Source organism: Malus sylvestris, chromosome 9 (assembly GCF_916048215.2).
Source record: "Malus sylvestris chromosome 9, drMalSylv7.2, whole genome shotgun sequence".
NCBI classification, from domain to species: Eukaryota; Viridiplantae; Streptophyta; class Magnoliopsida; order Rosales; family Rosaceae; genus Malus; species Malus sylvestris.
The window spans coordinates 30,556,041-30,570,142 of record NC_062268.1 but is presented as its reverse complement, the minus strand read 5'-3'; the positions used below and the strand labels follow the sequence as shown (position 1 = coordinate 30,570,142).

Genomic DNA, 14,102 nt, shown 5'->3' with positions numbered 1-14,102 from the left:
CTCTCTCTCTTCCCTTTCAAACACTTATAAAAGCAGCAACTTCTTCTTCAAATCCCTCCCTCATGGCCACCACCATCTTATGCGCATCTCATTCCCATTCCATTCACTTCTCTTAGCCTTCATTCGCACACTCCGTTTTCCCTTTTTCCCTCTTCTTTACCGAGGTGAAACGATAGCGGTTTTATTATAACAACTCGACTGAATTGTCCAATCATTCATGGACTCCGTCGGCAAGAAGTCAATGAAGAACCAAAACCAGAGGGCGGGTTTGATTCAGCGGCTGAGATGCTCCATCCAAAACTACGATTGGGGGAAGAGGGGTCAAGATTCCCAAGTGGCCAGGCTCTCTGCTTTCAACTCTGGTTCTGGGATTAACCCACAAAAATCATATGCTGAATTTTGGATGGGAACCCATGAGTCTGGACCTTCTTTTTTGATTCGGAATTCGGATGAGAATAATGGGTTTTTCCCAATTGGGTCTCAGATTATATCTCTCAAAGATTGGATTTCCAAAAACCCAAATGTGCTTGGTGAGAAGGTGATCCAAAAGTGGGGCTCTGACCTCCCTTTTCTGTTCAAGGTACTCCATTTTTTTCCCTTAATTTTTATTTTAATTTTTAATTTTTAATTTTTTTGGGATTGTGTTTGTTCCAAAAATTGGGGGTGTGGACTCTGGTGTGGAGTTTTCTTTGTTTGGTGTTTGTGTGTTTATCGTGGTTTTCAGGTGCTTTCTGTGGGAAAGGCATTGTCAATACAGGCACACCCAGATAAGGATTTGGCCAAGATTTTGCACAAGTTGATGCCAAATGTTTACAAGGATGCCAATCACAAGCCTGAGATGGCCCTTGCTACCACACACTTCGAGGCTCTTTGTGGTTTTATCAATCTTAAGGTAATGATTTTCATGTTTTTATTAATTTCAGGTTTGATTCGTGTTGATTTAATTTCAAAAAATGATAAAAATCTGAAGATAGTTTTTAACCAACAGACTCTAACATATAATTGACTGTATATTCCCGTCTTAACATCTCTCTAAACACAAGCTGTCTTAGCATTTTTCTGAGCATGAGCGAATGATAGAGATACTAATAGGGGATATATCTGGGATGCATAATTTCCCAAAACATTGGGTCGGCTTGACTTGTTTGGTCGCTGAGTCTTTTCATGACAATCATTAACACTTTTGAATGTTTCCGTGCCTCCTTTTGTTTTGTTTATTTTGATATTAAACAAAAGAAATGTTGGGGTGATTAATTTTTAAATCGTATTTTGTAAATCATATAATGTGACGTTTGATTATTAAACTTATTTCTCAATAATTTAAAAGAAAAGTTTAACCATCAACTGTCACATCATGTGATTTACAAAAGTAATAATTTTTTTTTATTCATTCTAGCATCGCCCTTAAACAAAACTAGTTGGAATCCTGCATGGGGTCCATTGAATAATTGGCCCTTTACCTGGTCAAAATTAGAATTATTGAGGACTATTAGGGCAGAGAATGATATAATACCAAATGAGTTGAAAAATTACTTTTTCTCCTTCCAACTGTTTAGGAATCAAACCATTTTCGCTTTAATTGGTAAAAACAATTAACAATATTAGAATCACACACTCGTTAATATACAATAAAACTTTATAAATGAATAATTTGAGGCCTAAAAAAATTATTATTTGAAAGAAGTTATTATTATATTGATAAATAAATAATTTATTAATTTATCGATAAATGAATAATTATTTATTTATAAAGAATTTTATTTTTTGTTTATTTTTCTTTTAAGAATCATATTTTGAAAAAAGAGCTGGATTAAGAAAATAGAAGTTGTTAAGTAAACGATTTCTAAGTAAATAATCTTATGCATTTAGCAAGAGTATTATCTTAATACAGTAATTTGTTTTTGAAGTAGGAGGAGAGACGAAGAGGGTGATAGTTGGGGAGAAGCTTTATTTTTTATTTTTTATAGTTTTTAATTAGAGATATGTCAGAATTACATGTAGGTTAGACTTTGAAAAAAAAAAAAGCAAAATTTTGGTTGTGAAATTAAATTTTTGCCCATATTTCTTTTTCATATTTCATTTTAATTAAATGGTTAAACTGATAATTTCATAGAATTTTAGTTGACAATGAGTATTTTATTAATATGTAGTTTAGAGTCGAGTTGGGATCAAAAAATTTTATTATTTAATTGAGGTTATTATTTTATTGAACATTCATTTATTGAGGTTTTACGGTAAGGAAGCCCATACTATTATGTGGACATTATCTATATACTAAAGACTATGTTAGCAAATCTAAACAATCATATTACTAAATATTTTTACGCACAAATGACAAAACTGATACATTTGCTGACATACTCTCTGACGCTCGGTAAATAAATTAAACCTTCAAATCATAATGCAACTAAGAATTCCACTACCATAATATTGGATTCCATCATAGTGGACGTTTTGACTGCTATTTCTTTAATTAAACTTAGATTATATTTAATAATTGAGGTCAATAGCAGGTGTAGTGTTACTTTCTTCTGCCTTTCAGAATTTCCTGCCAGGATACCTTTTTCTTCCCATTTGTTTATCCTCTAAAGGAATATTGCCTTCTCTGCTGGGATCTCTGTGGCAATACCAACTAATTATAATTACTTATAATTTACAAGTGTAATTACAATTTTCGTATTTTGTTTACAGGAACTCAAAGTTGTGCTTGATAATGTCCCTGAGATTGAAGAACTGGTTGGCAGTGAAGAAGCAAAAAAAGTATCCGGAATCACTGATCTAGATGAGGAGGAGAAAGTTAAGTCTGCTCTGCGTTCACTTTTCACCCACCTCATGTTAGCTAGCAAAGAGATGATAACCACAGTAATTACTAAAATGAAAGATCGTTTACACGCCGAAAGTCAGGTTGGTCGATGCGTTTTTCTTCAATGTAACTGTCAAATTACGTTTAAGGGCAAGTTCTTCGCCCGTAGGATGATCTGATTGAAGATCCTGCTATGATCATTCTGAATTTCTGTAACTGTTTTCGCTCTTTTGGCAGGCAAGGCTTTTGACAGAGAAGGAACAGTTGGTGTTGCAGTTGGTAAAGCAATATCCAACTGATGTGGGTGTTATATCTGCCTTCTTCTTGAACCATGTGAAGCTTAATCCGGGCGAAGCGCTGTACATCGGAGCTAATGAACCTCACGCTTACATATTTGGCGAGTGCGTTGAGTGCATGGCAACCTCGGACAATGTAGTGAGGGCTGGCCTTACTCCAAAGCATATGGATGTTCAAACCCTTTGTTCAATGCTGTCATACAAGCAGGTAAAATACTGCATCCCCGCCGTGGAATTCACTCTTAACGTCTACTTGCTTGGTGCGAAGTTTCCTTGCATTTCGCATACATGTCCGAAATTTGATATATTTTCTTTTGCAGGGGTATCCTGACATCCTGCAAGGAGTTGCAATAGGTCCTTATGTGACAAGGTACCTCCCACCTTTCGATGAATTTGAGGTTGATCGCTGTCAACTTCCGCAGGGAGAATCGGCAGAGTTCCCTGCAGTCCCGGGGCCTTCGATTTTTGTGGTCACGTTCGGGGAGGGAATCATGTATGCAAGCAATGTTCAAGGTGATGTAATTACAGAAGGAGACGTTCTTTTCGCACCAGCAAACACTCGGATTCGCATAACAGGCGCATCCGAGTTGCAGATATACCGAGCGGGTGTGAGCAGCATGTTCTTCCAAGCGTCATGAATTTCACTAAACAGCTGCACACCTTAGCTTTAGCGTAAAGCACACAATTTATGAATTTTGCATTTTTTGATTTTTTTTACAATAAGCGTATGTAATAAATGTAATAATAATATTAGCACTGTCATGAGAATGCCTGTGCTGGTGTGCAATGAAATGTAGTAAGAATTATACGGAATAAAAAATGCATCAATTTGAGTCCTTTTTTTATATATAAAAAGATCCATTTAAATCGTTTGTGACACAATAGACAAGTCACTAAGTAAGTATCAAATTCAACACAAATTTAATAGTCTTCACCATCTATGTGAGTCAAAGCTAAGAATTCTAACTTACAAGTGAAAATAGATACCCTTTAACCGTAGTTACTAGTTAGTTAAAAAAGAGAGAACTATTGAAATCAATGTTTCTGTCAGTAAGAAGTGTCAATAGCTTTGATGGCTATTAGACCCACAATAATTTATAAACGGGCTAAAAAGAAGATAAGTGTACGGCCCAACGCTTTGATCTAGTGGGATCATGCCACACCAGCCTTAAGCTGACAGTTAGTATAACGATGTGATATGCACATATCCTATTGTTTCTCTACATCCCTATTTAATCGTGCATGTTATTTCTGTTTTGATTTATCATATTTGGTGGTCTTAAATAAAGAGGGGTGTGTTAAGAACGTGAATGAGTAAATTCTAGTGGAAATTAAAGGGAAGCCTTTATGATTGCTTATGTGGGAAGCACTTTTGCGTTTGCTACAAATATCCAAATAATTTCTAGAAACAGTTCAATGTGCTACCTGAAGAAATGCCTAGAAGGTGTTTCACAAGAAAGCACTTCTACAAACCATAAGCACTTTCACATAAGTTTGCCAGAGCACTTCCATAAACATTCCAACACCATGTCGTGGGCAACCCCTTCAACACGGATAGGAGGGTAAAACCTGCCTGTCACGTTCAGACCATCATCATCCTGGTACATTAGAAAAAAAAAATACAGAGCAGTTTTGAATTGTTTGGTGAATGAGGACATCTGCTTTTATCCTTGTTCAACTGAAAAATCATGTCTGCATTGTTTTGAATTCCATGCATCTCCTTGACAGAGATCCAAAGATGTCATGCAGAATAATAAAAAGAAAATCTCAAGACCTTGGATTGCTGATACTGGCTGGCAACAGGCAAAGCATTCCTCATACTTTGGATCGTCGTCATCAGATTGAATTGAAAAAAACAGCAGACGATCCCACTCTGATACCATATGGAACTTACACGAGGTTCGACAATTGGCATGTGTCCTCAGTGGTGCTGGAAACTCTTACTGGTCACTAGAACATCAATACAACAAACCACATCTATGTATCGAGGAGCAAGACATTACAGAGAGAACAAGCAACAAAGGCTTCCTACGACGTCTATGTATCGAGGTGCAAGAAAGAAGATGAAGAGGTGCCAGAACTAAATTGCTACAATTAGTGCTCTTGGCTCAATACAATGGTAACAACTAACAGCAATCATTCCAATAAGATCAGTGATTTAAAGGAATCTATAAAATTAAGCGACTTCATTCAAGTGAAAGTTGTTTTTTTTCCAACTTCCCGAAATTCTTAGATTGTTTCAGCCTAGTTTAGTTGTCAATGTATACTGTGACCGCTTAAGCTTCCACCACTTTTAGTAAGTGCTTTGGTAATGACATGAGTAAGTATTCCGATGGGGCAGAAAAACAGGCAAAGAGAAACTGAATGTCGAGTCTCTATTTGGTTTTGCAGACCATCGCTGAAAACCTGCCTGGATCAATGAACATAAAGTGTTAGAACTGTCTTTGCATGCATGGTCGTGTGTGTGTGTGTGTGTGTGAGAGAGAGAGAGAGAGAGAGAGAGAGAGAGAGAGAGAGAGAGAGAGAGAGACCTTGCTGCAAAGAGATCAACAACCAACAAGTGAATCCAGGCAGAAGCTAATGTTATCTCATTGGTGAACATCTTTGCTATACCAGTCAGCTGCACATAGTACATAGGTAGGGGGAAAAACTTGTATAAAATTTCATAACATGCGAGAAAGGGTTGTTTAACTTGTATATTACTAATAACTGTACACACCTCAGGCAGCCAGTATTTACTTCCAAAGATCAACTGCAGCGTTTCAGGAGTCCAAGAGAGGTATAGTAGATAGGCATAGAGAACTCCAAGCAGAACATATGGTATACTACTCTCTGTAAATACTTTCGTCTGCATTTTTTAAGTGACTTCAGCGAATTAGGTCCATCAATTTAGGTTGGGCAAATCATGCAAGATTATACTGATATGAAAAATAATAACAATAAGAAGCATTTATGGCATGAAAGCATACATACCAAGAACATACCAGTTGAGCTTTAGGTGCCAGAACCATGAGGGCATAAAATGGGAGAACTGCAGTCGTTCCCAAGGTAAAAACTCTACTAGCAATTTGAGAACTTGCCAACCCTGAGCGCACAAAAACGAAAAATACACTAACCTTATTGATATAGATGGTATTTGAAGCTAAGACGACCCCCAGCCCTCCCATCCTCATTATCACTCACACTATTATGAGATGTCAACAGATAATAAACGAATCATGAACAAGTAATGGAGATAATAAACGAATCATGAACAAGTAATGGCGATAAACCATTCCTTTTAGAGAGAAGAAATAAGATGATTTTGCACTTCTTAAAACTATCAGTCTGTCAAACTTGTGCATCATATGACACGGCTACTGGTAACTATTTTATAGGAAGGAATTCCAGTAATGAGTACTTCAACATCTTATTAATGATGTTCGTGGGCTTTTATCTTCATACGGTCAAATATCCTAACTTTTGCACTTAACAACACATAGCAAGATTCAAATCAACCACGCAACACTGCAAATGATATCAATTATAAACGAAAAGCATTAAAAGTAGCAGAAAGGATTACATGACATGTATACTCCAGAGCATTTTCGACGTGGAATGTATCTTTCAAGTTTCGGTCTTATGGGAACTGTTGAACCTCCGACAAAACTCCAGTCCTTGTGCATGTGAGATTCCACTGTCACAACTTGTTGACCTAAGACTTCGGTGTTATAACCTCTCAGCGTAAATGTGAAGCTTTGTGCACTTGTATCGTTGCTCCAATGTCTTATAGTCTTCTTGCCATAGTCAACCTATGAGAAACGACACTTTAGTTGTAACAGAAGATTCCCAACTCAGAACATTATATCGGAATACACGTTAATGCTTATACCAAAACTTCACATCCATCCCCCCATTGAGCTCTAAATTAACGCTTATACCAAAGGAAAGCTTTACACAAGCATCAAACATGTTCGCGTCATCGCCGTACCCAATGGGAATGGGATCAATTCTAAGGAATGGTGAAATGTCTCTTTCCAGATTTTTAAATATTGCTGCCACAGTTATCATAAAGACAATAAAAAAGGTCGTACCCAGTGCACAAGGCTCCCGCTTTACGCAGGGTCTGAGAGAGGTGAATGTCGGCTAACCTTACCTCCATTTATGGAGAGGCTGCTCTCAAGTCTCGAATCCGAGACCTACCGCTCATGGGCGAAGGCACTTGCCATCGCACCAAGTGCGACCTCTAGTTATCATAAAGACAATATGATAACAAAATTACAGGTAAAATGCAATGGACTTTTCAATTTTAAAAGAAGAACAATTACGTATTTTCATGGCCAAGGAAAACAGCATTGGGGTATACAAATCGTAAATCCAAGTAAACTACTCTAGCAAACACCCATTTTGACACCCAGAGAAAGGCTTTAACCACAAACAGAATTAAACAACACAACTATAAATCCAAAAACTGCAAGGGAACAGGGTATTATATACTTAATCATTCCCAGAGAAACGTTCCGAACAGGAGAAAAAAAATGGAGGGAAGAGAAAATGAAGCTTGGAAAGCTTAGAAGAAGTCACACCTTGAAGGACAATGGAGAATGGCAAAAGCAAGAAGAGAAGGCCATCTCTGTTGTGAGACCAGAAAGCCCTGTATACAAGTAATAATGGCTGCTCCATAATATGTTTTTACAGTACTGAAATTAGGAATTCGGAAAAAAAATGAAGATAAGGAAAGAACTTCAATAATTGAAAAAAACTACAGTTTCACTCGCAGATAACAGTAGAGACACCAAGCTTGGAGAGAGCGAGAGGGGAGGGTATAGGAGACTTACCTTCTGAGACGTAACTGTAACGATATCCCAAACTAATAATTAACTGCCACGTAGAAAAATCAAACATATGGCAGCTCGTTATTGGTTTGGAATACCACGGCGTCGTTGCGTAACACATTCCTGGGTAAGAAAGTCGCATTCCCACAGCCCACTTGTACTGCATTTGTTTGTAGCTTTCTCAGTGGTCCAAACAACAGAAGAAAATGACAATTCATATATTTTTTTCAAATGGATGGATAACGTTCACTCTCTAGCAAAGAGGAACTGATCCTTCATTCCTCAAGGCTACAATCCAATACAGGTTCTGATAAAATAATATTCCAGTTTTAATGAAATAAATACTAATTAAATACAACAGTAATTTAAGTATTTAACTAACTATAATCTTATTAACTGCTAAAAAAACTTAAAATTTTATTCACCAAGCAAGAGGGAAAAAATTACAAAAGCTCGAGGCTCCCTTAGGAAAGTGGAGAAATAGACATAATTTATTTGAATTGTTTCCATAAATAATACAATAATCCAATGTTGTTCGGCAAAAAATCAGTACATTCACAATAGACACTCTTCCAGTGCTTCTTATTCTTCCCCTTCCCTTAGCTGCCTATTAGTTTTTCGCTGTGTTCATTAAGCCACGAAATGATGTCACTAAGAACTCGAATTATCATTTCATCTGGCTCACCCTCCAAAAGGGAATGATATGCATCCATGTAAAGTATGAGTTTCTTGTCGGAACTGCTTGCCTTTTCCTGCAGGGCCTTACTCACAGCTGGATCAGTTACAATGTCAGCCTCTCCATGCAGGATTAATAATGGAAGAGAGACCTGTAATGAAATTTATTCGCAGTGACCTAATAAATTTAGAATTTATATGCTGCTGCTGCTAAATTATACTGAAATACACTGAACTTTTTGGGTAAACCGTTAAATATAATATCTATAATTTGAAACAAAATCGTGTATTTGTTGAAAAGACAGAGCCAACTAACACCGGTTGTCCAGTCCCCTGCACCGTCCCAAAAGAATAAGAAACTACCACAACCTACTAGATTCTGTTTCAACAATTTTACAAACTTTTCGGACAGTTTTGCGTTTAACTAACATATATTGAAACTAGTGGAAATTTCAGAAAGATGTACAGGGCTTTATTGACAGAAAGATACCTAACATAGGTTTACTGGCTGTGAAGGTCCTAATTAGTACATCTTGGTTCTAGAGTCAAATAGGGGTCTGCAAGCAAGACTCAGGTTGGTTCTGAGTGCAATACCACTGATCTTCATTGGTCTAAAAGAAATGAAGCCCAACCTGAACCTCAATAAGCAGAAGCTAAACCAAATAGGGTCATGTCAAACTGGATACAGAAAAATGGTTTCTAGGAAAACACATCATCGACAGTCCATGGAAATGTGGTGTAATTGTCCTGTGCTACTGCTACTTCATATCAAGAATCATAATCTAAAAGAGCAGTAGGTTATATATGTAAATATTAAAGTTGCATTTATTTCTTTTTTGGATTTGTAATCCAGTCAAACTGTAATGGGTTAAAGTTACTTCAGATGACATCTGTGGATTAAGCTTAATAAGAATTACCACCTAGTTATGTAGACACGGGAACTGTTAACCACCAGAAAGAACAAAGAAGAGATTAGGGAATATGAAGCAACAGGCGTTACATATTAAGGGAAAAGGTTCACACTGAACATACTGAATAGAACTTGATGCAATCAAAGAAAACTAAAATGGTGGTTCAATTGGTTTAGAAATTAACTGTAATAAAAAAGGAGTCATGGATTGGCATACTTCTTCCAATTGGTGTTCTATCTCTTCAGTAGTTCGGAGCATTTCTAGAGCAGTTTCCAGGCGTGGTTTATCCTTGTAAGCAATAACATTATAGGCTGTCTGCATTCAGGAAAATGAACAAATTATCACCCACAACTTCTGCAAGAAGATTAAAAAAGAAATGATGCATCAAATCATGACATAGATAACTGATTAGAACAACTTGAGAAAGCTAGTAAAATAGCATTACCACCCATCTTATGAACATAAGACCCTCCATGTTTTCACTACTTGAAATTATTCATCAAAGAAAAGAGACTAAGTGACTAACCATTTCTCTTTTCTTCAAGTCTCTAAATGCTGCCTCAGCCAGATTCTTTTGTGGAACCAATTTTTTCTTTGGAAGGAACTTGGCCACCCCAATCAGGATTTGTGTTAGTAGCCATGGTGGAACCATGTCATCTGCAATCTACATAAAATTTAAAAAAAAAAAAAATTTACACCTTTTAAGTGAATGAAGGTGAAAATTAAGGAAAAACCTTCTTCCCAATGCTTAACACAATCTTATGGAATTTACCTTGCACATTGGTGCAACTAGTATTGCGCCATTCCATGCACTAGGTTGTTTTAGGTGAGCTTTCAGTGCTACAGCTCCACCCAAGGACTGTCCAAAGAGAAAGGTCGGGAGTGTACGGAACTCAGGCTGCTCTGCGCTCCAAACCAAAGTTTGTAAATATTAACAATTGAAATGAAGATGGCGTTTTGTCTATTTTCTTGTTCAATGAACAGACAGACCCAGACGTATCCTTTAGTCTATCACTTGATTGTTCCATGGGAAATAAAAATAAATAAAAAGATCTACCATCAGCCAAGCATGGCCAGCCCTGAAATTTCGAGGGTCTTGTGCGAAATTTTAACTGAAACTCTCACTATGAACCATGAAAAGAAGTTACAAATGATATTTTTAGTTTTTCCTATAAAATAGTTTCAGCACATAAATTATAAAAACATATGATCATGTGGTAGGTGGATATGCATTTCATGCATCAAAGAGCACCTAGTTTTGAATTTTTTGGGTTATTTTTTTATTTTTATTTATTTTTCTTTATTTATTTTTTATAATAATATATTCGCATATTTATATATAGTATGTATACACTCGGGGGCCTTTCAAAATTGGGAACTTTAACGAAAAGCTCCCAGTACTGTTCACTTTAACGAAAAACTACATTTTTACACTAAAAAGTCAAACCTGTTACTATTCACTTTACCCTTTATTTTGTCCTTATCGTTAAAACTCAAAGTTTTCAAGCCCTTTTCATTAGTTTTCCTTTCAAAATTAGGGCCTGGTGGGGTGCACCACCTGCACTCCCTCAGGGCCGGCCCTGCAACCAAGGAGTTTAATTCTCTATTTCAGATGCAAAGTACAAAAGAATAAGTAGCTGAGAAGAGCTACATTACGTCATGAGTAAAACTTTCCCTGAATTTGGTTTTTGACATCACTTTTCATCTGCTAAGTTTTTAGGGTTGGAGGAGGTCATAAGTGAGCAAATTGATTTTGAAAGATTATATTCACACACCCCAAATTACCTTCCCACACCTTTTTAATTTTTTAATATTTTCTACATGCCACTAACACTTGATAGAAAAATATTAAAAAATTATAAAGATGTGGGAGAAGTAATTTAGGGTGTGTGAATATAATCTCCCATTTTGAGCAGTTTCAATCCCTCTACCTAATTTTTCTAGTGCATTTCATACCAATGTATCCTAATCCCTTGGTACTTGGAAATCCGTCATCCAAACACCCCATTAGAGTTCATTTGACCCTCAGATTTCCAGGCCCATACTTCTCACTGACTCACATTAGAAAGTTCTAACAGGAAGGTTAATATATATTTAGCGTACCTTTGACTTTGGAGTAATGCTCAATGACATCATCTACAAGTCTGTCAAAGTTGGGAATATGGCAATGAAGACCTTCTGAGAGACCAAAGCCAGGGTAATCCATTGCAAAAACTCCGTACCCATTTGATGCCAGCTTCCTTGCAATTCCTGCAGATATCATGAAACGATTAGGTTCCACAAAGGAGCATGTCAAACGCAGAAATTTGGTCAGCAAATACTCTCATCACAGGTTACATGCCTTCAAAGAAAAAAGTGCAAGTATCTCCGTAGCCATGACAGTAACACACTATTGCTTTGGGACGAGATGTCGCTGGAAGCCAACTCTTGCAGAAGATCTCCAGTCCCCTGGAGTTCACCTCATATGACTACACAATAGAATATGCTGTGATCATCTTCAAACGAAAAATAGACCGCAGAAACTTTGGAAATCTAAAACGGGGGCCCAATGCTTATGAATAACGAATCCTAGCATGTTACATGATCGCTTAAACTTAATTATAGGTAAGCAGAGAAACTTGAAATGACATAAGTACGAATGAAATAACAATGTAAGTTGATTACCATCATAAAAGAGTTATTACCTCATCCATTTTCAATCCATCAGTCGGTGTCTGCAAATTAACCAAAAAATATAAAACAATAAACATTACTAATATTAAAAAATGTCTGCAACCCCTTAACAATTACATAACATCCTGAACTCGAACTACCATTTAAGAAACATGACCAAAACAACCAAAGCAAAATAGTATAAATAGCCAGTTTCAGTAGCGGTTCGTGCTTGTGTGGACTGCAAGACCGAACCGAAAACAAACTTAGGGACCAATTTTTTGAGCAGCAATAATAATGTCAATGTAAAAAAAAATTAAAAAATTAAAAAAAAAAATTTACTTTGAAAAATAGTTCATCCATTCCTCCCAACCACTTATTCTCATTGAGCCAAATTTACAAGTTTCCGTGTCAATCATCACCAACCCACTACAAAACCCAATTACACTCTCACAAATTACAACTTGCGCGAAAAACAGGCAACTTGGCCACCTACAACTCAATCTAACTAAAACAACCCCACAAAAAAATAATGAATAAAAAGTCCACTTTACCAATACCACAAGTAAACAGACAGAAAAACAGCCAAACAAAATACCTTGAACAGAATGTGGTCAATCCCAAGCTGAATTTCCTTGAAGGCCTCACGAGCGCGCCGTCTGGCGGGAGCTTCATCCATGTTTGCATCCAGAAGCTTCTGCAGTTTCTCGTCGACGCCTGGCAGCTGCCGCTTCTTGGGCGCCATTGCTGCTGCTTCTGTGCTCTTCTTCCTCTTTCTAATTCGGAAACAAAACGGGACCGCCCTGAGCTCTGAAACGTTTCGAACGGAGTTTCTTTCTGGAGTCAGAAACGAGAACAACCAAATGATAAATCAACTGGAGCGGGAAGTAAGGTCAATTGTACCGGGAAGAGAAAAAGGGTGGCGACTGTATCTGTATGGCTTGGCGAGTTTCAACGCCATCTGAGATTTTATTAAATTAATGATTAATTGTAGAAATAAATGGAATCGCCGGGTAGGAGGAAGCCAAACCAGAATCTGTCTTTTCGGAAATTAAAATAATTTAATTATGTTATCTACAGACTTGAAGATGCGATCTGGTTGGGAAGCCTTTAATATTGATTATTGAACAAATAAAAAGAAAAAAAAATGATCGAGAAAATAATTTGAGAGAGAAATAAGAGAATTCTATTTGAAATTTTATTTTTATTTTTTAAGTATATTTTAATGTGAGGCATGATCATTTTTATATAGTGATGTGAGTAATTTAATTAAGAGAATCAAGTGTCACAATCAATTGAGGAATGAATGAGCAATTCATTTAAAGAATCAATGGCTTAATGGTTATAACATTTACTTTTTTTTTTTTTTTTTAGTATATCGATATTTTTATACTATGAGGATGAGAAGTTCGGTTAAGCCATATAATTGATTATAACATTTACTTGAGAAATGAATAGTTATTTGAGGAATTAATAGCCTAGTGGTTACAACAACTACATCAATTGGAGGACGAACATAAAATTTCTTGTAACCCTCTCCTTTGGACGTTCACAAATTGCTCAGTTAGGTAATCACATGAACTTCATGTCAATGTCTCGTCTTTGTCTCTCTCAAAAATAAAATGTATGTTATTTATATGGATGACCCAGAAAAATGGGCAATCTCCGTGGGCAGAATGGCAAAACTCCTTAAGAGGACTTCCATGACTTCAGGCATGGCTCAAGTGACGGATGACTGTTACTGTCTGGTCGGAAGACCAGAACTAGTGCCTCATTAAAAACCTTTCTAAGCAAAAACTAGTGGGATAATAAACTTAATAGAGGCAAAAAGAGTACACATGCCAAAGTGTTGGCATCTTCGAGATGCCTCCCCCTAACTAGCACATTGGACGCTTCCTTGAACATCGACATCGACAAGATGCCTTACGCTAGCTCTGAAAGTCTGCGTAAC

General features: G+C 36.8%; 3 protein-coding genes across 8 annotated transcripts; 1 reads left to right on the top strand and 2 right to left on the bottom strand.

The window, feature by feature from the left end:
- On the top strand, nucleotides 1-3,935 carry LOC126582272 (mannose-6-phosphate isomerase 1-like). 2 transcript variants are annotated; one of them, XM_050246352.1, is made up of 5 exons: nucleotides 1-580; nucleotides 743-892; nucleotides 2,692-2,904; nucleotides 3,041-3,307; nucleotides 3,420-3,935. In XM_050246352.1, the coding sequence occupies exons 1-5, from the start codon at nucleotides 218-220 to the stop codon at nucleotides 3,735-3,737; spliced, it is 1,311 nt and encodes a 436-aa protein (XP_050102309.1). In that variant the 5' UTR covers nucleotides 1-217; the 3' UTR covers nucleotides 3,738-3,935. The 2 variants fall into 2 exon arrangements, with proteins under 2 accessions (XP_050102309.1, XP_050102308.1); XM_050246351.1 differs by having other exon boundaries at nucleotides 2-580; nucleotides 725-892.
- A 1,122-nt stretch (nucleotides 3,936-5,057) lies between these two features.
- On the bottom strand, nucleotides 5,058-8,094 carry LOC126582274 (protein ABA DEFICIENT 4, chloroplastic-like). 2 transcript variants are annotated; one of them, XM_050246357.1, is made up of 7 exons: nucleotides 7,917-8,094; nucleotides 7,665-7,732; nucleotides 6,662-6,890; nucleotides 6,084-6,184; nucleotides 5,819-5,947; nucleotides 5,631-5,719; nucleotides 5,058-5,509 (listed from the first exon to the last, which is right to left on the bottom strand). In XM_050246357.1, exons 1-7 carry the CDS (start codon nucleotides 8,077-8,079, stop codon nucleotides 5,356-5,358), a joined length of 933 nt encoding a protein of 310 aa, XP_050102314.1. In that variant the 5' UTR covers nucleotides 8,080-8,094; the 3' UTR covers nucleotides 5,058-5,355. The 2 variants fall into 2 exon arrangements, with proteins under 2 accessions (XP_050102314.1, XP_050102315.1); XM_050246358.1 differs by lacking the exon at nucleotides 7,917-8,094 and adding an exon at nucleotides 7,845-7,863.
- Nucleotides 8,095-8,312: 218 nt separating this feature from the next.
- LOC126582273 (caffeoylshikimate esterase-like) lies at nucleotides 8,313-13,315 on the bottom strand. Of its 4 annotated transcripts, none has more exons than XM_050246355.1 (9): nucleotides 13,055-13,315; nucleotides 12,750-12,961; nucleotides 12,184-12,213; nucleotides 11,841-11,967; nucleotides 11,603-11,749; nucleotides 10,272-10,402; nucleotides 10,026-10,163; nucleotides 9,684-9,814; nucleotides 8,313-8,665 (listed from the first exon to the last, which is right to left on the bottom strand). In XM_050246355.1, the coding sequence occupies exons 1-9, from the start codon at nucleotides 13,110-13,112 to the stop codon at nucleotides 8,581-8,583; spliced, it is 1,059 nt and encodes a 352-aa protein (XP_050102312.1). In that variant the 5' UTR covers nucleotides 13,113-13,315; the 3' UTR covers nucleotides 8,313-8,580. The 4 variants fall into 4 exon arrangements, with proteins under 4 accessions (XP_050102312.1, XP_050102311.1, XP_050102310.1 ...); XM_050246354.1 differs by having other exon boundaries at nucleotides 9,716-9,814; XM_050246353.1 differs by having other exon boundaries at nucleotides 8,313-8,740; nucleotides 9,716-9,814; nucleotides 13,055-13,312.
- Nucleotides 13,316-14,102: the final 787 nt, after the last annotated feature.

Excerpts from the sequence above, each read along its gene's own strand:
- LOC126582272 (XM_050246351.1), top strand. The coding sequence starts at position 218 with ATGGACTCCGTCGGCAAGAAGTCAATGAAGAACCAAAACCAGAGGGCG. Across the intron at positions 893-2,691 it reads GTGGTTTTATCAATCTTAAG|GAACTCAAAGTTGTGCTTGA; the intron begins GTAATGATTTTC and ends TTTTGTTTACAG. Across the intron at positions 3,308-3,419 it reads CAATGCTGTCATACAAGCAG|GGGTATCCTGACATCCTGCA; the intron begins GTAAAATACTGC and ends TTTCTTTTGCAG.
- LOC126582274 (XM_050246357.1), bottom strand. The coding sequence starts at position 8,079 with ATGCAGTACAAGTGGGCTGTGGGAATGCGACTTTCTTACCCAGGAATG. Across the intron at positions 5,720-5,818 it reads GTAAATACTGGCTGCCTGAG|CTGACTGGTATAGCAAAGAT; the intron begins GTGTGTACAGTT and ends TACTATGTGCAG. Across the intron at positions 5,510-5,630 it reads GTTGATCTCTTTGCAGCAAG|GCAGGTTTTCAGCGATGGTC; the intron begins GTCTCTCTCTCT and ends TCATTGATCCAG.
- LOC126582273 (XM_050246353.1), bottom strand. The coding sequence starts at position 13,112 with ATGGCGTTGAAACTCGCCAAGCCATACAGATACAGTCGCCACCCTTTT. Across the intron at positions 12,214-12,749 it reads TTGACCACATTCTGTTCAAG|ACACCGACTGATGGATTGAA; the intron begins GTATTTTGTTTG and ends GTTAATTTGCAG. Across the intron at positions 10,164-10,271 it reads TAGTTGCACCAATGTGCAAG|ATTGCAGATGACATGGTTCC; the intron begins GTAAATTCCATA and ends AATTTTATGTAG.